At 35.8% G+C, this 22,869-nt stretch overlaps 3 protein-coding genes across 3 annotated transcripts in view; 2 read left to right on the plus strand and 1 right to left on the minus strand.

Moving 5' to 3' along the window:
* Positions 1-3,271, plus strand: part of LOC139949065 (integrin alpha-8-like) — a 68,652-nt gene extending 65,381 nt beyond the window's left edge. The window contains exon 29 of the mRNA XM_071947467.1: positions 524-3,271. Coding sequence (XP_071803568.1) covers positions 524-589 — 66 coding nt within the window. The 3' untranslated portion in view covers positions 590-3,271. The remainder of the gene's footprint in view (positions 1-523) is intronic.
* Positions 3,272-6,313: 3,042 nt separating this feature from the next.
* The window catches only part of LOC139948808 (ATP-dependent translocase ABCB1-like), a 30,614-nt gene continuing 14,058 nt past the window's right edge, over positions 6,314-22,869 (minus strand). Inside the window, exons 15-29 of the mRNA XM_071947143.1 lie at positions 22,281-22,533; positions 21,347-21,382; positions 20,159-20,304; positions 19,797-19,952; positions 17,939-18,040; positions 16,705-16,782; positions 11,629-11,712; positions 11,109-11,312; positions 10,358-10,458; positions 9,644-9,784; positions 8,808-8,964; positions 8,397-8,594; positions 8,084-8,290; positions 7,843-7,989; positions 6,314-7,724 (exon numbers count right to left, since the gene is read on the minus strand). Of these exons, the coding sequence (XP_071803244.1) occupies positions 7,524-7,724; positions 7,843-7,989; positions 8,084-8,290; positions 8,397-8,594; positions 8,808-8,964; positions 9,644-9,784; positions 10,358-10,458; positions 11,109-11,312; positions 11,629-11,712; positions 16,705-16,782; positions 17,939-18,040; positions 19,797-19,952; positions 20,159-20,304; positions 21,347-21,382; positions 22,281-22,533 (2,211 nt within the window). The 3' untranslated portion in view covers positions 6,314-7,523. The remainder of the gene's footprint in view (positions 7,725-7,842; positions 7,990-8,083; positions 8,291-8,396; positions 8,595-8,807; positions 8,965-9,643; positions 9,785-10,357; positions 10,459-11,108; positions 11,313-11,628; positions 11,713-16,704; positions 16,783-17,938; positions 18,041-19,796; positions 19,953-20,158; positions 20,305-21,346; positions 21,383-22,280; positions 22,534-22,869) is intronic.
* Positions 12,801-16,683, plus strand: LOC139948807 (uncharacterized). The gene is made up of 2 exons (XM_071947142.1): positions 12,801-13,693; positions 14,652-16,683. The coding sequence occupies exons 1-2, from the start codon at positions 13,250-13,252 to the stop codon at positions 14,844-14,846; spliced, it is 639 nt and encodes a 212-aa protein (XP_071803243.1). The 5' UTR covers positions 12,801-13,249; the 3' UTR covers positions 14,847-16,683.

Here is a 22,869-nt window from a genome sequence, read left to right on the forward strand (position 1 = left end):
AACATTAAAAAAACTGTGTGCATAGTTACAATCAAGCTGGAAACAAAGAAGAAAAGAAAAAAAATTCTTATTTGTCAAGTTGTCAGATGGAGGAAACGCAGAAAGAGAAAAACAAAATTTGTGTAATTATTTTAATTTATTATAAACCATGCTGCATACATTTTTGCTTTGAATTGCCTGTTGTTGTGGGTGTGTGTATGTTGAATTAATCTCATGGCTGACACAGACAAAGTCGTCGGCGCCTACTTAAGGTAGAGTACATCGCAAGATTAGTGCCACAGAATGTTCTGCTCTCCTCGCTTGAGATTCAGAGAATAGCACAAGACAGCAAGACAGGCGAGAATGGGAAAAGCTTGTGTCCTCTTGCTGTGCAGTCATCTGATGATGATGATGATGATGATGTTGAATCGATTATAGCTCTCAACGAAACTCAAATTTAACTCCCCATCATACGGTGTGGAAACCTTCCATGTTATTTGTTAAATAATTTACCAGTCATGGTTTTGTTCTTTTTATTTTCCAGTGTGGTTTCTTCAAACGGAGAAAGTATGACCCAGTTAATACTGATGAGAAGAGGGCTGATTTATGATTGTTATAAAAACGCTCAGCAAGACTCACTGAGAAAGATTACTCTTCGACAAAAAGAACCAAAAAGTTTGTAAATGTACTCATAAATTGAGATAAGAAACCTGAGGTATATAAAAGCCAATAGGTTACCGGCCAAATCTTTGCAAAAAAGAAAGTCCAATTTAGCTGGCGGTTGTATTTATATTGCTGAAATCTAAACAGGTTATTTGCGCTAAACAGAGTTCTGAAAGGCTAGTTATGAACCTTTTGAATGGCTTTAAGAAAAAATAGTCTGGCCCCCTTTCTACAAGAATTTTCTTCTATTCATGATGTGTATTGTAAACAAGGAACACGACCAAGATGTGAATAACTGTAAAGGCACATTGATAAAACACACAGGCACAAATTCATAGAGTTGCTTAAGCAGGAAATATTGCTTGACAATTGTCTGCTAAGCAGAAATCAGCAGGATACCAGTCACCAACTTTACAGGTGGTAATTTGGCTGATAACTTTTAAACCTGGTCAACATCATTTTGTTGTGGTTTTGCAGCTCTGTGAATTTGGGCCTACATTTGTGTTCTTGTTTTCAGGTTTCAACAGATCGTTCATTTTAAAGAGCTACTTAACCAGATAAGAAAATGTGTCCCTGCAAACGATTGCATGGCAGATAAAATCAATGAGACATTTTTATCATATAGTCGCTCTGTGCAATGAAACCATGTTGATATTTGTTCTCATACACACAATATGAAATAGTTTTCAATACTTGTTGGTAAATGATACGGCTAGGTTGTATTTTATAATCAAGTTTCAGGCAGATGAATTCCGCAGCAACAAATTAAACCCCTTTCAGTTTTAAAACTTTTAAATCATGTTTTCCGGAAAAGTAAGAAAGTAGAAAATCTGTTCAGTCAAGATTTGAGTGATAAGAAGATTCTCTGTACAAGTATTTGCCTCCCTAGTTGCACCCAGCTGAAAAAGGGGGAGGATGAAGTCTTCCAAATTCCATCTGTATATATCAGTACTAGATGACGATGAAGTGAGTTTATCGCATCTTATGAAGTCTTTAAGTGCAGTTAAGGGAAAAGAGAGCTTACGCTTTAGAGAGTGAATGTAGAACTAATGACGCAAACTGTACAGCGTGAATTGCAATAAAGAAAAGCTCGCTTTAAACGTGTGCTTGAGATATCTGTGAATATTTTTTTAGCTTAAGTATTCATATAAAGTATAAAATGCTGGGAAGGTAAGTAAAAAAGGAGTGAGAATATGAGAAATGACAGTGAAAATAGTGAAGAGTTTTAGTTTAGGTTTAATATTTTTATACTGTTGGCTTTTGTAAAGCATCATACTGTAGGTGTAGTTAAAAGTTATATTGATGTGAATTCTTGTGAAGCCTTAAAGATTGTCTAACATTTTAACCAAACTATTGTATGATTTTAATCCATGTTACTAAAAACATTAAAATCTGATAACTAATTTTTGAAGGCTGTAATTTTACTCAACTTTGTTTAACGATGAAGCTAAAAGTCTTTGGCATATTTGAAAATTTGTCCACAATTTTGTTTTTCTTCCGATATAAATCAAGCAACGTTGCGAGACTTGCTCCAACTCTTATTCTCTTCAACTCATTATTTTTCTTATCAGTTAAAACTGCAATCTCTGCATACTATGGTCTACGTTATTTTCTTCATACTTTTCAGATGAGCCTAAATATGTTGTTTCTCTAAATAGTTTTTCAGTGTTTTTAAGAACTAGTTCAATTAAAAGATTAACTTTTCGGATCAATACAAAGTGATGGAGTTGATTTTAGATTTGTTTTCTTATTTAGTTTAAGAGGAATTTGCTCTTTGATTTTACAAGTTAAGTAAGGTGTTTGAACCTCAGATCTTTTATTCAGGCTTTATTAAGAGGTACACCTTGTTTACTTGAAGAGAAAAATCATGTTTTACTTGACATATAATGCTTCTTTGCTTCCTCAAATCATTTTTATGAAATTGGAAACCAAGAAATGAAACTCAGACATAATTGCTTTGTGCAATATGTGTCAAATGTATGTTCATCGTGGAATGAAGAAAGGGTAATCTTATTAAAAATGATTTAAAATGAGTTAAAATATTTCGTACTACAATTTTGCCTAATGATATTCTCTGAAGTTTAAGAATATACATTTTTATTGACTAGCTAAGGGTGATTGGATAAGTAAACTATTTTTGTGATTTATGCATTATTTATCTTACAGAAATTGAGTCATTTATATGTAGGCTAGACCTTAATGCTGATTGGATAAGTAAACTATTTTTGTGATTTATGCATTATTTATCTTACAGAAATTGAGTCATTTATATGTAGGCTAGACCTAAATGCTGTAGTATAACAACTATTTTAGAAATCCAAAATGCTATTTTCACAATCTTGCAAATATTCCACATTATTTTAACTGTTTTCATTTGTGATGTTATTAAGCAATATTCTGGTTAGTTTGAGCAAAACCACCAAACATTGTTTTTGAATGCGGCTATTTCAGCACATTGTACACAATCTGAAGTTAAGGTAATTGGATAGGAAATAAATTAGCTTTTGTACGCAAATGAATATTATTGCAATTTCTCTAAATGTCTTTCTGAGATTTGATACTAAACTTATTATGCTCCATCAGGTTTCCTACTGTACAAAAATAAATAAAAACAAATACTTGACTGAAATTGGCAATTGTCTGCCATTCCCATTATTTACTTTCTTTCATTATTTGTTATAGGTATTCTCAAACTTTTTGCTGGACCTATGTATGTACCCATTTTGATTTTTTTTTATTTTGTACCCAAAACAGATAAATACCCCTTGTGATTTTTTTTTCAATTTTAGGCCAAAAACAGGTTAAAATGCTGGATCTACCCCTAGTGATATTTTTAATTTTGGGCCCAAAATGGATAAAAATGCTGGACTTGCCCAATGTGATTTTTTCAATTTTCGGCCCAAAATTGATAAAAAGTTTTGGACTTACCCCTTGTGACTTTTTCAATTTTGGGCCCAAAATGGCTAAAAATGCTGGACTTACCCCTTGTGATTTTTCAATTTTGGGCCCAAAACGGATAAAAATGCTGGACTTGCCCCTTGTTATTTTTTTCAATTTTGGGCCAAAATTGGATATAAATGCTGGACTTGCCCCTTGTGATTTTTTCAATTTTGGGCCCAAAATGGCTAAAAATGCTGGACTTGCCCCTTGTGATTTTTTCAATTTTGGGCCCAAAATGGATAAAAATGCAGGTTACCCCTAGTGATTATTTTGAACTTTAGGCCCAAAATGGATAAAAGTGCTGGACTAACCCCTTGTGATTATTTCAATTTTGGGCCCAAAATGGATAAAAATGCTGGCCTTGCCCCTTGTAATTTTTTCAATTTTCAGCCCAAAATTGATAAAAATGCTGGATCTATGTATGTACCCATTTTGATTTTTTTTAATTTTGTACCCAAAACAGATAAATACCCCTTGTGATTTTTTTTTCAATTTTAGGCCAAAAACAGGTTAAAATGCTGGATCTACCCCTAGTGATATTTTTAATTTTGGGCCCAAAATGGATAAAAATGCTGGACTTGCCCAATGTGATTTTTTCAATTTTCGGCCCAAAATTGATAAAAAGTTTTGGACTTACCCCTTGTTATTTTTTTCAATTTTGGGCCAAAATTGGATATAAATGCAGGTTACCCCTAGTGATTATTTTGAACTTAAGGCCCAAAATGGATAAAAATGCTGGACTTACCCCTTGTCATTTTTTCAATTTTGGACCCAACATGGATAAAAATGCTGGACTAACCCCTTGTGATTTTCAATTTTGGCCCAAAACGGATACAAATGTGGACTTGCCCCTTGTTATTTTTTCAATTTTGGGCCCAAATTGGATATAAATGCTGGACTTACCCCTTGTTATTTTTTCAATTTTGGGCCCAAAATGGAGAAAAAATGCTGGACTTACCCCTTGTGATTTTTTCAATTTTATGCCCAAAACGGCTAAAAATGCTGGACTTGCCCCTTGTGATTTTTTCAATTTTGGGCCCAAAACGGATACAAATGCTGGACTTGCCCCTTGTGATTTTTTCAATTTTGGGCCCAAAATGGATAAAAATGCAGGTTACCCCTAGTGATTATTTTGATCTTTAAGCCCAAAATGGATAAAAGTGCTGGACTAACCCCTTGTAATTTTTTAAATTTTGGCCCAAAATGGATAAAAATGCTGGACTTATATTTTTTTCAATTTTATGCCCGAAATGGCTAAAAATGCTGGACCAGCCCCTTGTGATTTTTTCAATTTTTGGACCAAAATGGCTGAAAATGCTGGACTTACCCCTTGTGATTTTTTCAATTTTTTGCCCTAAACTGATAAAAATGCTGGACTTGCCCCTTGTGATTATTCAATTTTTGGCCCAAAACGGATAAAAATGCTGGATCTACCCCTTGTGATTTTTTCGATTTTGGGCCCAAAACGGATACAAATGCTGGACTTGCCCCTTGTGATTTTTTAAATTTTGGGCCCAAAACAGATAAAAATGCTGGACTAACCCCTTGTCATTATTTTGAATTTTAGGCCCAAAATGGATAGAAATGCTGGACTAACCCCTTGTGATTTTTCCAAGTTTAGGCCCAAAATGGCTAAAAATGCTGGACTTACCCCTTGTGGTTATTTTAAATTTTAGGCCCAAAATGGATAGAAATGCTGGACTTACCCCTTGTGATTTTTTTCAATTTTAGGCCCAAAATTGATAAAAAAGGTGGACTTACCCCTTGTGATTTTTTCAATTTTAGGCCCAAAATGGCTTAAAATGCTGGACTTACCCCTTGTGATTTTTTTTAGTTTCAGACCCAAAATGGCTTGTGATTTTTTAAAATTTTAGGCCCAAAATTGATAAAAAAGGTGGACTTACCCCTTGTGATTTTTTCAATTTTAGGCCCAAAATGGCTTAAAATGCTGGACTTACCCCTTGTGATTTTTTTTAGTTTCAGACCCAAAATGGCTTAAATTGCTGTACTTACCCCTTGTGTTATTTTTTCAGTTTTAGGCCTAACATTGCTAAAAATGCTGGACTTGCCCCTTGTGATTTTTATCAATTTTAGGCCCAAAATGCTGGACTTACACCTGGTGATTTTTTTCAATTTTAGGCCCAAAATGGATAAAAATGCTGGACTAACCCCTCATGATTTTTTAAATTTTGGGCCCAAAACAGATAAAAATGCTGGACTAACCCCTTGTAATCTTTTTGAATTTTAGGCCCAAAATGGATAGAAATGTTGGACTTGCCCCTTGTTATTTTTTTAAATTTTAGGCCAAAAATGGCTAAAAATGCTGGACTTGCCCCTTGTGATTTTTTCAATTTTGGGCCAAAAACGGATACAAATGCTGGACTTGCCCCTTGTGATTTTTTCAATTTTTTTGCCCAAAACGGATAAAAATGCTGGACTTACCCCTTGTGATTTTTTCAATTTTTGGCCCAAAACGGATAAAAATGCTGGACTTACCCCTCGTGATTTTTTCAATTTTAGGCCCAAAATGGCTAAAAAAGGTGGACTTACCCCTCGTGATTTTTTCAATTTTAGGCCCAAAATGGCTTAAAATGCTGGACTTACCCCTTGTGATTTTTTTAGTTTTAGGCCCAAAATGGCTAAAATTGCGGTACTTACCCCTTGTGATTTTTTCAATTTTAGGCCCCCAAAAATTGCTTAAATTGCTGGGCTTACCCCTTGTGTTATTTTTTCAGTTTTAGGCCCAAAATTGCTAAAAATGCTGGACTTGCCCCTTGTGATTTGGAATTTTATTATTTAATATCATAGACTCACAAGAAAGCAGTGTTTGCAAAAAATTTGCAAAATGTAAAATTGCAAAATAATAACACCTGCTTGTTTCATAAGACAAGATCAAAATGACTGCCATGCCTGAACTGGTGACTATAGCTACGGCTAGGTTCCAGCATCATCATGCCTTCAAGTACAGTACATACTTAGCAACACCCTTTAGCAACAGTCATAGCTGAACATTTTTAATAATACTTGAAACCCTGTGGACGGATTGTCTTATATATTTTACAGTAAAACTTAATAAATCATTTGACTATTAGCTGTATGGAACTATACACAAATAAAATCCAATGAGTTACAGTTGTTTAAATAAGATGTCACTTCAATATATAAAGAATATTTTGTTCTTTGATCACACTTTATGTGTTATAAAATAGTTATTTTTTGTAGCAGTTACATCACTTCCATACCCATTCGTGAGCAGTTAATTAAAAAGCACACTAGATACAAACCCCAGTACTAATTATGAGGAGCTATAATACAAATAATATCTTGTGAGCCACAAGTTGCTGAAAATTAAGATGCAACTCCAATTTATATATATATTGTTCTTTGGTCACACTTATAAATTATATCAATAATAATTTCTGGAATAGTTAAAGCACTTCCATATCCTGCTTTGTGGGAAATTAATCAAAACACACCAATTATAACAACCTTAACACTCACACACTTCACAAATTTAAGTACATATTAAAATTTAGGCATAATACCCCTGGGTCATGTGACCTTGAGGTGACACCATGTGACCATCACATCATGTGACCCATAGCACCCTGGAGTTTAAAAATAGGAGACATTTTTGTTATTCTATTGAAATAATTGTACAGTGTTAAACTGTCAATGAAAAAGAATTGTTGTTTTTGTCAAACAGACCTAAATTAATACCTGCCTTAAAAACTAGCGCACTAGGTTAAAAGTCAAGCATTTCATTGAATGTGTGACGTCAAAATTCATATCGCATTCACAGGAAGTATGAACCAGGCTTCACTTGGTGAGCATTCATGATTCCATGTATCGCCACAGACATGCTTTGATCTCTGCCCCTCTGAAGGAAAACAACTTTTGTTATTGAAGGTCAAATCTAAGTAAACGAACCTTAATATCCATCAGTTCTGTAAATCTTGTGCTGTGTACAAACTGTAGTACTGTCCCTTCAGTTGCATGAGCTCATCATGCTTGCCCAACTCGGCTACTTTGCCATGGCGGATGACGGCAATCTTCTCAGCATCGTGGATAGTGGAGAGACGGTGGGCAATAGTGATGCAGGTACGACCCTTCTTGGCCTCGTCTAAGGCTTCTTGTACAACCTAGAAAATAGAATTGGAAGATTCATCAGATCATGAAGATTAAAGAGAGTACCTCTTAGCCAATCTGATCTCAAATCAAGTCTCAATGTGAAGATCATGAAACACCGCAGGAACTTACTCTTTCACTTTCTGAGTCCAACGCAGACGTAGCCTCATCCAGAAGGAGGATCTTGGGGTTACGGACAAGCGCTCTCGCGATGGCCACTCGCTGCTTCTGACCACCAGACAGCTGGGTACCCTTATCTCCTACTCTTGTCTCATAACCCTAAAAACCAAGAGGAAATCATTTGATATTACTCTGTCATAAGTTTCACAGCCTTCAGAATTGAATCTCTAAATCTTGAATGTATCAAACTCACCTCAGGTAATGAAGCAATAAAGTCATGGATGTTGGCTTTGTTGGCTGCATCAATCACCTCTTCCATTGATACTTTTCTAGAGTTGTCACCGTATGCAATATTATCAGCCACAGTACGATCAAAGAGAATTGGTTCCTGGGAGACTAAACCAATTTGAGATCGAAGCCAGCCAAGGTTCAGAATCTTTATCTCATGGTTGTCCAAACTCTAGGGAAATATGACAAAGAATTTGTGCATGTTAAATGGAACTATTTTGTTAGGTTACCATTGGTTCAGTGACAATGATAATGTCCCTAGCATGTTTAAATCTTACCACTTGTCCCGACATTGGGTTATAAAACCTCTCTATCAGTGAAACGGACGTGCTCTTCCCACAACCGCTGCTTCCAACTAACGCCAATGTTTCTCCTGGCTTCACAGAGACAGTCAGACCTCGTAGAACCGGTACATCAGGACGAGTTGGGTATCTATAACGAACGCTTTCAAAGGTAATCTCGGGTGAAAATGTTTCCTGAAAAATAAAAAGTGAGACAAGTTTTATTATTTACACTTTAACATCAAACCATCTATTAAAACGCCAAAGTTGTTGGTAAAAGAAGAGTTGTCCTGAAAATAAAAAAGTGAGAAAAGTTTTATTGTTTATTCTTTAAAATCTACCATCTAATAGAACATTTTTAGTTATAAAAGAAAATTGCTTTGAAGACAATTCAGTCAGAATTCATACCAGTTTTAATCCTTTATCGTTTTGGTTGTCAATCGAAGGAACTCTGTCTAGTAACCTGAACATGTGTGCTGCAGACATCTTAGCTTTGGAATAGTCTGGTGCCGAGGCCATGGCCCGACCTAGACCAGTTCCACCAAACACTATGGCTGAGAAGACCCTGAGAAGAGTAACAGTAAAAACTAGCATTCACTTGAATTGTAGCACATCAATACTAAATAGTTGTTAGTGACCAAGCAATCACAGACTGGTTAGTTAAAATGTTATAAACCATGTTAGTTAAAATGTTATAAACCATGGTTCCTATAATAAGTATATTAGTGGCTTCTTATATAGCGCTCACATCCGTGACGCTCTGGATGGGCTCAAGGTACTTCAACATTCAGTATTTTTCTGCAAGGTATGTGGGATTACATTTGAATTATGAGACCTACTCCTTTTACATAGCACCAAGTAATGGTTTACAAGTTGCTGTATGGTGCCAATCAAACCAGGAACACTAGGGCAAACTCCTCTGTTCTATAATTGCACATATTCTAGAAGCTACAAACATACCCGCCACTCCCTTAAGTCTTTTTCAGATTCAAATATTTTAGGAAGAAATACTTCTCAAAAACAACTTTACTTCAGAGGGAGTCTTTTTTCACAAGGTTTTATACATTCAGCAGCTCCCCATGGCTCGTTACCAAGTAAGTTTTTATGCTAATGTATATTTTAGTAAATACCAAACGTGTCTTTTATACAAAATTAAAAACAAGGTATTGCTAAATGAGTCAACTAGACAACTTTGATTTTCATGGAGGTTACAATAAAACCCAAGGATCTGTTTTTATACTCACAGGAAGATGTTCTCAAATTGCATGTGTCCATTTTCAACGAGCCAGCCACCATAGCGAAATGCTGCTGCATAAGCAAAGAAGATGACACACTGAGACGCACCGTAAGCAACTCCAGATAGATGAGCGTCCCTCAAACTCGTCCTAATCAATCATCAAACGGTACAAGAATTCAAGTATGTGGTGTTGAACAAAGAAAAACTTACTAGAGCAGGATTGAATCAACAACCTCCGGAATTATGTCCGCCGCTCTAAATTATGGAAATGTTTTCATTTAATGACTTATAATGAGCCTCTCTCTTTACGCAACCTAACTTTCAATCTTCAAAGAAACATGATACTTGACCCTTTGAAAAATGGATGACATATGACTGAGAACAAAGGCTGACCTACATGATGGTATGGTCTTATCAGGCTATATTATGTCAATTTTGCAGATTTTTCTGAGGGACAAACAAATCAGAAATCAAACTTATATAGGAAGAATATCATGCGTGTATATGACTTGTATACTAATTTGGGTTTTACCCATACACCAATGTGTGTAAGCGCTGTATACTCAATACTTTCCCGAGCATATTACTTGGGTGGGATTTGAACCAACGACCTTGAAACTGTTAACTTTTCAAATATGTCAAACACAGCTTAATCCTTCTTAATACATTTGTTTATTTTATTAAATTTCTAAATACAAAATAACTAAAGTGAAATATTTACTTGTGAGGTTTGGCAAGAAACTCTGTATGTTTCTCATTGAATTTAGGCTCCAGCGTCAAACTAGCCACAGTCCGAATATTCTCAATGGTTTCAGTGACGATCTGTTTGAAATAGATGACATAATAATTGGTTACAGTCAGGATTCAATCTCATTATGAGGTCTAGAGCACACAAGTCAAATCATTGAGAATAAAGCACTCTTCAGACTCCCTGCGATTGCGATACAAGTTTTTACATCACAGGGCTGTTTCGCAGCGAATGTTTCCCAGCAAATGAGCACACTTCAACTCATCCGAATTTGTGACATCAAAATTGTCATCGCATCCACAGGAAGTACGAACCAGGCTTAAACCAACAACGTTTTTTTCAAATCCACAATCCATTCCAAAAAAGATATTTGATAGATTCTCCACCTCCATAGATTTATGCAAAACTTTAACCCTACATTTGTTTACATAGGGGATTAAAAGAAACACAGACTAATGAAAGAATAAAATATATTGGCAAGCAGTTTGAGTACTTTAATGGAAAACCATTTAACGCTATAATTGGCAGCAGCCAGAAAGCACTCCAAGCGATAATTGCTTTCATAAAAAGAGTCAATGGTTCTTCAAACAAACAAACAAACAAATAAACGAATAAGAATGACAATTTATATAGCATCCATCCATGGAACATGCTCCGCAGCTCCTGGGTGCCTAACAATTTAAAAAAAAAAACTTTTGATATTTCCCAACAAATTGTGTCCTACCTTTCCAATGCTTTCCTGACTAGATTTCTGAGATTTGACGTTGCCTTGTTGGAACTTAAGTTGGAGTAGACTAGCAGAGGCAATGAATGGAAGAAAAGTTAAGACGAGTAACGTCAACTGCCAACCAAAGATAAACGCAATGATGATAGCTACACCGATGTTGAAGAATCCTTGAGATATAAACCCAAATCGATCACCAGTCACCTATCAAGATAAGATGAACAAAGGGAAAGATAATAATGATAGCTCAGTGTTTCATGTCTTTCAATCTTCTTCCAGAACTAGGATACAACTTTAGGGGACTTGTGGAGGTGCATAAGGAGGTACACATTTTTCTCATTTGTCATGGCACACATTTTTCTCATTTGTCATTACCTTAAATAAACAAAATCAATACCTTTTTTCCAACAATTTGCTAGTTTTTTACAAAACAATCTTTGTAAAAACAAATACATTCTCTGTGTGCCAATGGAAAAATAGTTTTAAAAACATTGGAATTATCACATTCAGTTTCCCTCACCCCCTGAATCTGTGAAGCTTCTGTCGAGAGCCTAGTTGTTAGAATTCCACTGCTGTTTTTGTGATCATCGAAGAAAGCAACATCCTAGAAATACAAGGAACAAGACTGGGATATTACTTTACTGACACAGGAAGAGCATTTTCAAATAAATTATTTGTTAATATCAAGTTCAATTCCGATTTTAAAATATGTCAAAAGGTTTAGACTCAAAATTGGCAGGTAGCCAAACACTTCTTTAAATCCATCACATTTTTCAGGAAAGTTGCGTAAATCCATTGTTCATGATAAAACAGTTTGTGTGTAAAAAGTTGTCTACTAATTTCTCTAATAAAAACTACAGCACCAGAGCAAGTAATACTTTAAAGGAAATCTTCTACCATCATTATCTTTAGATCAATTGAGTTAAATGTAAATCTGTGGTCGTTTCTATCAAGAAAACAACCTACACACAAAAATATTGCTTGAATGAATGAAAAGAATGTCTTAAAATGAAAGATGTTTAATATTCTATGTAATACTCCACCAAAGAAAGTCTTTGAACCACTTTGTGTTAATAACATTGCTCAAGACACATTTATTTTGACAGGCTTTTTATTAGTTTTTATTTGGCATTTGACAAAGATTCCAGCTCAACTTTTTGCTGATGGCATTAAATTACTGCAAGGCTGGATATACAGTGGCCATGAAGAACATAGCCTACACTTCTCCAGTACTTAACCTTGGTTGACCCTTCAAGATATTCGCTTAGAAGAAAGTACACAATAAAAAAACTTGCCCCTTCAAAGATGAATTCCAGACAGGATGCTGTCATCAAAATAACTGGACCATGAACGCAGCGTCAAAACAAACAAAGATTTGAAAACTAGAACATGTTTGTGATTTCACACCCAATTATTTATGCTCAACTTGTGCTGGTTTATCAGACAACATCCTGACTCATATGAGCTTATTAATTCTTTCAATTCAATAAAAATGAACAACACCTCAGAACAGGCAACAATTTTACAACTTGCTACTCTCTAATTCTTAACGTAGAGTGAATTATAACTGCAGTTGATGTGAATCGAGCCAAACAGGTTTTTTTTACCATCATGAAGTGTTCTCAACTTGAGATAGCATTCATATTAGTCCTGAAGTGAAGTCTTATGTCTTGTAGTCAAGGATGCCTTCTTGGAGGCAATTTATTCTGAGAAATATTTGTTTTTTCAAAATGCAAAAATATTTCCGTTGTAAGTAATTTCTAAATATAGAATTTACCATATGGTTGGCTGGAGTCATTTCAAAACCACTTGATGTATACTTGAATGATTGAAGGTTGGTTCCCCCAATATATGATTTATTTAAATGACAAAGGACCTTTATGGTTACACATACACCTATAGATCTCCATTGAGCAGTCCCACGCAAATTCTGTAAGACATCATTATTTCTGCTATTTATACTCTGCACATTTTTAACAGAGTCACTATTTCCTTATGGTCAAATGTTGTAAATGAGAATTTCCCAACAGTTCAGAGTTTGCTTATCATTTCAACCAAGTAATCCATTTCTAGTCTAACATTGTTCGACTGAGAGTTGTGAATTAAAGTCTCCTGCTTGAAATCTCTGACAAGCTACAACGATGCACAGTTGGTATCTACCATTTTTCATTCTCTTATTGACGCTACCAAACGATGTTTCATCATCGCAGTGCTGCCCAACATGCTCCACACAGTCAATCAGTCCTCTAAATACCAACCAAATACAGCAAATAGAGAACCAACGAGATATCATTAAAGCCATGGAAGAAAATCCACAGTTGGTGTATGACAGGGTTCATCAGATCCCAATAGTTAAGCTCACTCGCAACCAAGAAAATCAAATCATTCGTAACTTCCCGTGGATATTTAATTTGGGACTCCCACAAGGTGAGCGAAACATTTCTGGAGGAAGCGAAGAAGGACCCGCACGAAGGAATGTAGCAGGAGAGTGCGAGTTAATGAGAAGAGTTTGTCAGCCAAACCCAATCTCCGAGCCGCTTATTCTTGCACTAAACCAAAATGGGGAGGTAGTTCAACTAGTACAGGTAAAATCACATTCTTCATTTTATTCAAACAAAATTCCAATTGTTTCCATAAAAACAATTTTTGAGTTGTTTTCAATCACAGGGCTCAGATTTGGGGAAAAAATCCACAACACTCCAGGGCTTGCATATTGAGTTGAAATGTCTCATTAGAGCGCCACCTATCAGCAGAAGTAGGAAAGGCATGTACATTTATACGGGCACAATCACCATCACAGCATTGTTAGTTAAATTGTGACAAGGGGGAATAGTCTGCACAATTTGTTCACTTGGTATAGGATTCTACATATATTTAAGATTGTCCCCCCTTCCAAAAATTGTGCAATTTGACGAAAATTCCATACAGGTACATATATCGATGAAGTTCATGATAAACGTTTTTTTTGCGATCCCCACGCTTTACCACTGGCCGACCTTGAAAGGGCCCGTAAACAACTCGTTTTTGAATCGATCTTTGTGACCAAATGATTGCTTGTTTGCAACTTGTTCACTTGGTTTATAAATATTAAGGCATTACTAACTCTAGTTCCTTGATCAGTTTCAATAATTATTAAAATTTTGTGCAGGTACACCCTACCTCTGAAGTTTGTCATCAGATCACACACTGCCCTCTGTTGCCCAGTCACGTTAAGGAATGAGACAATCAACTCAATATGGTAGCTCAAAACTTATACAGGACCAGAAAATTTCTGGACGTTCACTGAAAGAAACTTTATCTAATTTTTTCTATGGGTACATTGTAAAACTTCAATACTCAACAAAAGTGAAAAATTAAAAAATGCAGTGAACTGTCAATATTGAAAACACAAGACGGCCGAACTTGTATAGTCGACACTAAAATCACTGACCTCAGGCCTGGGGTCCAGTGTCAACTTCGAGCCCGGAATAAAAAAGATCTCTATACTGACCTCAGATTTATTGTATTTTCTTTGTTTGTTCATTTCTCTTTTTCAAAATGTAGATTCCCAACCAGAATCAATACCAGTGGGTATTAAATGAGGAATGCCTGACCAATCAAGAACCTCTACCTTGCAGTCAAGTCTGCTGTATTGCTCAACGATTGGTCGCAGCAATGTTCATCAACCTTAGTATAGCTTCAGCTCCATTTGACTATGCTCGCGTCATTGTACATAGTTGTGTCTCTTATTACAAATGATTTAACTCTCAAGAGTCATTTTGTCCATGGTGCTCATGAACAACTTTTCTTAAAGAAATTAAAGGCAAAGTAAACCTCTGTTTTTGGAACTGTTTTGATTGTTTTTATCCTATAGAAATGTAGATGTACACAATAACGCTAACATTAAACCTCTGTTTTTGGAACTGATTTGATTGTTTTTATCCTATAGAAATGTAGATGTACACAATAACGCTAACATTAAACCTCTGTTTTTGGAACTGTTTTGATTGTTTTTATCCTATAGAAATGTAGATGTACACAATAACGCTAACATTAAACCTCTGTTTTTTGAACTGTTTTGATTGTTTTTATCCTATAGAAATGTAGATGAACACAATAACGCTAACATTAAACCTCTGTTTTTGGAACTGTTTTGATTGTTTTTATCCTATAGAAATGTAGATGTACACAATAACGCTAACATTAAACCTCTGTTTTTTGAACTGTTTTGATTGTTTTTATCCTATAGAAATGTAGATGAACACAATAATGCTAACATTAAACCTCTGTTTTTGGAACTGTTTTGATTGTTTTTATCCTATAGAAATGTAGATGTACACAATAACGCTAACATTAAACCTCTGTTTTTGGAACTGTTTTGATTGTTTTTATCCTATAGAAATGTAGATGTACACAATAACGCTAACATTAAACCTCTGTTTTTGGAACTGATTTGATTGTTTTTATCCTATAGAAATGTAGATGTACACAATAACGCTAACATTAAACCTCTGTTTTTGGAACTGATTTGATTGTTTTTATCCTATAGAAATGTAGATGTACACAATAACGCTAACATTAAACCTCTGTTTTTGGAACTGTTTTGATTGTTTTTATCCCATAGAAATGTAGATGTACACAATAACGCTAACATGTGAACATTTTATTTCAAAAGGTGGTTGCGTTTTTAAGATATCGTTGGATATGTCCGCGTGCGGGAAGACTAATCCCCAATAGGAATACACAATCTGAATCTGAGATTCAAACTTTGGGGAATAAAAATTGATATCTTTCTACATAACCACATTACTTTGAAGTCAAATATTTCCTAAAATGCTTTATTGAAAGCTGTTATTGTTATCTGCTATTGCCAAAGGTTTTCATTGCCATTCATTTTAAAACCATTATACACTTTCGGTAAACAGTATTGTCCAAGTCCCACACTTCGTGTATCACAACTTATATATAAAATAACAATCCTGTGGAAATTTAGGCTCAATCGGATTTCGGAGTCGGGAGAAAATAACGGGAAAACCCACTCCTGTTTTCGCGCGTTTCGCCGTGTCATGACATGTGTTTATAACAAATCCGTAATTCTCGTTAACGAGAATTTATATTGTTTTACCGTTTTCTCAAAAAGTAAAGCATTTCATGGACTAATATTTCAAGAGAAGTCTTTCACCATTACCTTCTGTAAACCCTGTAAATTATTTGTAAATCTGTGAACTTTTTTTTTTTTTTCTGTACCGAAATGGCTTTAAGAGTGATTACTAAACGTATAGATAGGTTGCAATATGACATAAATCAGCCATCTTTACAGGCAATTTAGAACACACAATCATGCATTACACGTGAGAACAGCAACACGCAAACATTTCATAAAACTCAATGCATGATTGGTTAGTGAATGATGCGACTGCGTTAGTAATTTGAGCGCTTGACGCACCTGCAAGCCAAAATGCAATTTGGCGTCTTTTGGGAACTAAACTGCGCCAATAATGTTTTGTTGCACACTCAGGTTCGGATAAATCTGACCATTTGTAAGTGTTTAGATACTTTATTGGCACAGTTTATCTATAGAGGAGACCTGTTACAGAAAAATTATTTATTGACTTACCTGTCTTAACATAGCCTTGAATGCTAATCTTCTTAGCCGCATTGTAAGCTCCCCACCTGACTTGCCTAGCATCATACCCTAACAGGTAACAACAATTTGCAAAAATTAATGACATATCAAAACTTGTTTTGCTTCACTTACATTGTTTAAAGACAGTGGACACTATTGGTAATTGTCAAAGACCAGTCTTCTCACTTGGTGTATCTCAACATATGCATAAAATAACAAACCTGTGAAAATTTGAGCTCAATTGGTCGTCGAAGTTGCGAGATATGAATGAAATATAAGACACCCAAGTCACACGAAGTTGTGTGCTCTCAGATGCTTGATTTTGAGACCTCAAATTCTAAACTTGAGGTCTCGAAATCAAATTCGTGGAAAATTTCTTCTTTCTCAAAAACTAAGTCACTTCTGAGGGAGCCGTTTCTCACAAGGTTTTACACTATCAACCTCTCCTTATTACTCGTTACCAAGTGAGGTTTTATGCTGATAATTATTTTGAGTATTTACCAATAGTGTCCACTGCCTTTAAAACATTCTTAACTCTAACCCCACTCCCACTTCTCTGAAAGTTTTTTCTAAAGGCAATGATTCATACAGAGATGGAAGGTGGAACTTCAGTAAGATTTGAAACTTTGCCCAGTGGGATATACAAACAGGTGAGGTTTTGAGTTAGCACCATTTGGAAATCTCTTTTGAGAACTGACAGAACTGTTCTCAGAACCATTCCCAACTCAAAAGAGATTTTAAAATGGTGCTACAGCAAACCTCACCTGAAAGTTTTAACCACAAAGGGTCCGATTTGTCACGGCTCTGCTTACCGCAGTCAAACATCTATACACTTACAGAAGCATGACAATCTGCACTTAATGTAAGAACATTTTTCACAGGTTAGCAAATGTGTTTTTGCTTGAGCAAATGCATCACAAAAAATTGATTTTCTTTGCTAAGACGACATATTTAGAAATTCAGCGTTTACTGTAAGCGGAGAATGAGGAACGTAAGCATGTAACTCTGCAGTAAGCAGAGCCATGAAATTAGGCACAAGAGACAAGACACTTAGCAGTAGTTAGAACTTAATGAATTCAGGATATTGCTGAAATATAAGTGCTAACAATTGTTTTGTTACCAAAGTACGGGGCAATTTCAAATAAATGTTTGGAAATACTGAATGTCTCTTATCAACAGTTCTGGACAAGAAATAAAAGCTAAGCCAATAAGTTGATGTACTTACCCCTAAACCATTGGTAATGAATGCAATAACACCAAGAGCAAAGAGAAGTAAGCAGTATATGACAACCTGAGAACGTATTGTGTCATCATCCAAAGAAAAGACCTAAGTAAATCAAGAAAATAATAATAATATAAAAACAATAATAATAATAACAACAATAACTCATTTTTGTATAGCGCTTTATTCATTATCACAGTGCTTAGCATTAGTTTGAGGTTTTTGAATAGCGAGACCCATTTATGTAACACTTTGTGTTTATCAATTGGTTTATTTATTTAAAAAATGCCATCGCAGCATACCGCTGAATTGCAGCATAAATTACAATCATTAAAAGATATTACATTAGTTATTAAAAAGCTTTACAATAGAAAATACATAGTTTACAAGGTGATGTGGTGCATTCAGTAGCCACTGCCAGGGACACTGGAGCAAACCCCTTTACTTATAGCGAGTGTATTTTTACGTGCATTACACAACACATAGGACCTATGGCTTCATGTCCCATCCAAAGGTACACAACACATAGGACCTATGGCTTCATGTCCCATCCAAAGGTACACAACACATAGGACCTATGGCTTCATGTCCCATCCAAAGGTACACAACACATAGGACCTATGGCTTCATGTCCCATCCAAAGGTACACAACACATAGGACCTATGGCTTCATGTCCCATCCAAAGGTACACAACACATAGGACCTATGGCTTTATGTCCCATCCAAAGGTACACAACACATAGGACCTATGGCTTCATGTCCCATCCAAAGGTACACAACACATAGGACCTATGGCTTCATGTCCCATCCAAAGGTACACAACACATAGGACCTATGGCTTCATGTCCCATCCAAAGGTACACAACACATAGGACCTATGGCTTCATGTCCCATCCAAAGGTACACAACACATAGGACCTATGGCTTTATGTCCCATCCAAAGGTACACAACACATAGGACCTATGGCTTCATGTCCCATCCAAAGGTACACAACACATAGGACCTATGGCTTCATGTCCCATCCAAAGGTACACAACACATAGGACCTATGGCTTCATGTCCCATCCAAAGGTACACAACACATAGGACCTATGGCTTCATGTCCCATCAAAAGGTACACAACACATAGGACCTATGGCTTCATGTCCCATCAAAAGGTACACAACACATAGGACCTATGGCTTCATGTCCCATCCAAAGGTACACAACACATAGGACCTATGGCTTCAGGTCCCATCCAAAGGATGCAGCAATAATGGTCAAGTGTCATGCTTTTAAGGACACAAGTGTCAAGACCGGGACTCAAACCAACACTCTGCTGACCAGAATCCAAGTTAACCAGCTTGCTTGACCACTCAGTAACAACATGCCACAGATTAAAAAATCATTATCAATCAAGATCTGAAGTAAACAATCGGACATACAATAATAAGAACCAATATTATTGAACATTAAAAGCAGTGGACACTAATGGTAATCACTCAAAATAATTAGTAGCATAAAACCTTACTTCGTTAAGAATAATGGGGAGCTGTTAAAAGTGTAAAACATTGTGAGAAACGGCTCTCTCTGAAGTAACCTAGTTTTTGAGAAAGAAGTAATTTTCCATGGATCTGATTTCGAGACCTCAGATTTAGAATTTGAGGTCTCGAAATCAACCATCTGAAAGCACACAACTTTAAAGAATCGAGACACTCTGCTCGGGTTGAAACGTCAGGCCATTAACTTTTGCTTTGCATTAATACCCTTGGTCCTGTTAGTTGGTAAGTTGTTTGCAACATCTTTCTCATGAATCATACAGACTCGTCAGGTGTTTAAAAGCCTGAAGGTCGAGTTAATTGATTGAAAAGTCCACTTACTCCAAGAATTCGACTGAAAATAACTGCAAAAGCCGGTTGCACTCCTCCATTGAAAGCTGAGCAGATAACACCAATGATCATGTAGAGAAGCTCAGGAGAATTCATCTTCATCACTCGAGTAAAACTGAAATTCTTCAAGACATCTTCCTCATCCTCCTTCAAGAATAAAATTTAATAATAATAAATCTCAGTAAGAATCGTGCAAGATTGCTAAGGGATAACAGATAGGGGTTCGCTATACATAATTATATCCTCTTTTTTTAAAATGATACCTGTAAATTGCGGATACCAACAATTCGATATCAAATAAAAAAATATAATAAAAAAATGATTGTTGCTTCATTATTGATGACAAGCTCTACCTTTGTCTCTGGTACATCTGAGGCAGCTGATATTGCAGACTGCACAAGATTCAGGTCTGGTATTTGTTTGTCACTTGAGCCAGAAATATTCCGATGACGAGATGATGACAATGGTTCCTTCTCTGCATTCTGAGCTTCAGCTGATCCTAAGAACAACAAAAGATTACAATAACACAATGGCACCCTAATCCCTGATGCAAATTTCCATCTATTAAAATGTTGCAATACCAACTGCTAAAACAAAGGATTCGAACTGCCTCTAGCTACCGGCCTCTTGGTGGTCTAGTTGGTAAGACACTGCTCTAGAATTGCAAGGGTCGTGGGTTCCGATCCCACCCGAATAATATGCCCATGATTTTATTTTCACAGAACTCACAGAAAAGTACTGAGCATACAGTTCTAATACACAACTGGGTAAAAAAATGGGTAAAACCAAATGAATATAACACAACAATAGAATTGACAACACATAAACGATTTGAACAACAACACAAAAAAATAAGAACAACATTAATAATCTAAACATAAATATTGCTTTATACAATCTAAAGAAGCAACTGAAATCTAACTTTACTTTTAGTGACAACTACAGAAGACAATGAGAGCTTTTAGAACACTATAGTTGGCAGCAAACATGGCAAAGTACATTTCCATCAATCTGGGCATTGAGCCTGGGCGACTAGTTGCGACTGTGACACTATAGTCGCGACTAATTTGGAATTCCCAAGAGTGTGGCATATTATTTGCCAAAGGTCCATAATAGTAAACTTCATGCAGAAAAAAATGAAGAATTGTATCACTAATGTCTGATTGTGTTTCATTAGTAGGGCCTACATTATTTTGCGGTGAGCGTCACAATTGATTCACTTAGGACTATACTTAGTTGAACTATGGTCCGCAAAATTTCTTGCGCAAAATTGCCTGTGTTTTACTTGATAAATCTGCTGCCACCTTGCTAACCCATGAAATATGCTTAACACAAGCACAGAATTCCATGCTTCAGTAAGCGCAGATTCTTTGCTTACGGTAATCAGAGCCATTAAATTGGGCCCTGCTTCGGTCTGAATCTGTATAAATATTCTCAAGGCTCTTATTAGAGCAAAATGAGAAGAGTGGATGAACTGAGGACAGACTGATGAAGACCTTCCTCTAATGGTTTGTTTGGATTTTCTTTAAGACACAACGTACCTGATAAATATACATCCTGCTCCTCACTATCAAAGTCTTAGTATCAGGTAAGAAAATAATAAGAAACTAAGATGGGTTAGTCAATGGGTTAGTATCGGGGTCAATTTCATAAAACCTGTAAGCACAGGAACTGGCTAAGCACCAAAAAGTATCACTTAACAGAAACAGGCTCCAGCCAAAAGTATATTAAGTTTTCATTGTTGTGACTGGTGCCCCACTCAACTAAGCAAAGAAATTGGCAAAGCAGTAATTTCTGCTTAACAGCTTTATGAAATTGGCCCCAGATCCAAATGTTTCATATAAATCACACAGGAAATTCACTACAAACATGATATCGATATAGAAAACATCAGCATCTAGCAACAATCTCATCTATCAGTTTGAAAAAAAGTTATTTTTTGGTTCACGCTGTGAACAAAATGTGTTGTTATTTAAAGGACAGTAGCCTGATTTAAAGTCATTTAAAATTTACTCAGTCAGTGGTTTGTCATTAATCGATAATTGTGATGTCACTTACAAATTCCTCTTTTTCAAAGCGCGAAAATGGCTACTTATGTACCAATATATTTTCAAAATTGTTGTTATAACTCACAAATAGTTTGGGAAGTGGTATTATTTTCCATAACTTAGAAGTAAGGCCACACAGTTAGATTGTGTTTGTGCACACTTTACTATTGGATGTAGCATCAGCAACTTGGCGGATAGAAGGTAACTTTCCTGTGGCATTCACTAATTAAAGATTTGATTTGTAAAAAAGAACAAAAATCAGTCAACCATTTGAATTAAAAAAGAAACTACAAATTAAGCATTGAACTAAATAAAATACTTTTAAAAAACTCTGCTAGTAATTGTTTCATTTAATAACCTTTGATAAACAAAAATGTTTGGGGGAAAAGTACCCAAAAAAAGGCATTTTAAACAATTTCTATCTCACCTTTTACTTCAATTTCTTCTTCATCCTCATCTTCATATTCCTCTTCCTTCACCTCTGCCTCCTCCTTAGTCTTCTCTTCCTTACGACTCTGGAGTTGGACTAAACCAAAGTACAAACCATTCTTATCTTGCATCAAGACTTCATGAGAACCTTTCTCAAAGATGTTGCCGTCTTTGAAGCTACAGATGACGTCTGCATTTTGAATTGTTGAGAGACGGTGGGCGATGACGATAGTGGTACGACCAGCCTGGACCTGGGGAAGATTGAGTGTGAAGATGCTAAAATAAAGTCCTGCAGGCAACTCAACTAAATGGCACAACTTGTTGTGAGGATTAATACCAGAGTTTTTAATTGAGTAAAGGTCTTGTAGATTAGAAGATTAACTTGAAGTAGACGCTCAGAGCACGATGATCAAAACATTGAGTCGTTAACCACTGGTTCTTTTCAGAACCAACATTACTAAAATAAAGTCCTGCAGGCAGCTGAACAATGGCACAATATGAAGGACATTTAACATTTTGAAGGTTAATACAAGAGTTTTAAATAGAGTACAACTCTTGTAGGAAACCTTAGCAGATTAAATTGATGT

Source organism: Asterias amurensis, chromosome 16 (assembly GCF_032118995.1).
Source record: "Asterias amurensis chromosome 16, ASM3211899v1".
Lineage (NCBI taxonomy): Eukaryota > Metazoa > Echinodermata > Asteroidea > Forcipulatida > Asteriidae > Asterias > Asterias amurensis.

Bases quoted from the DNA above. Each gene is read 5' to 3' on its own strand.
- LOC139948807 (XM_071947142.1), top strand. From the start codon at position 13,250: ATGCACAGTTGGTATCTACCATTTTTCATTCTCTTATTGACGCTACCA. The intron at 13,694-14,651 runs GTAAAATCACAT...TTCAAAATGTAG, and splicing joins AGGTAGTTCAACTAGTACAG to ATTCCCAACCAGAATCAATA.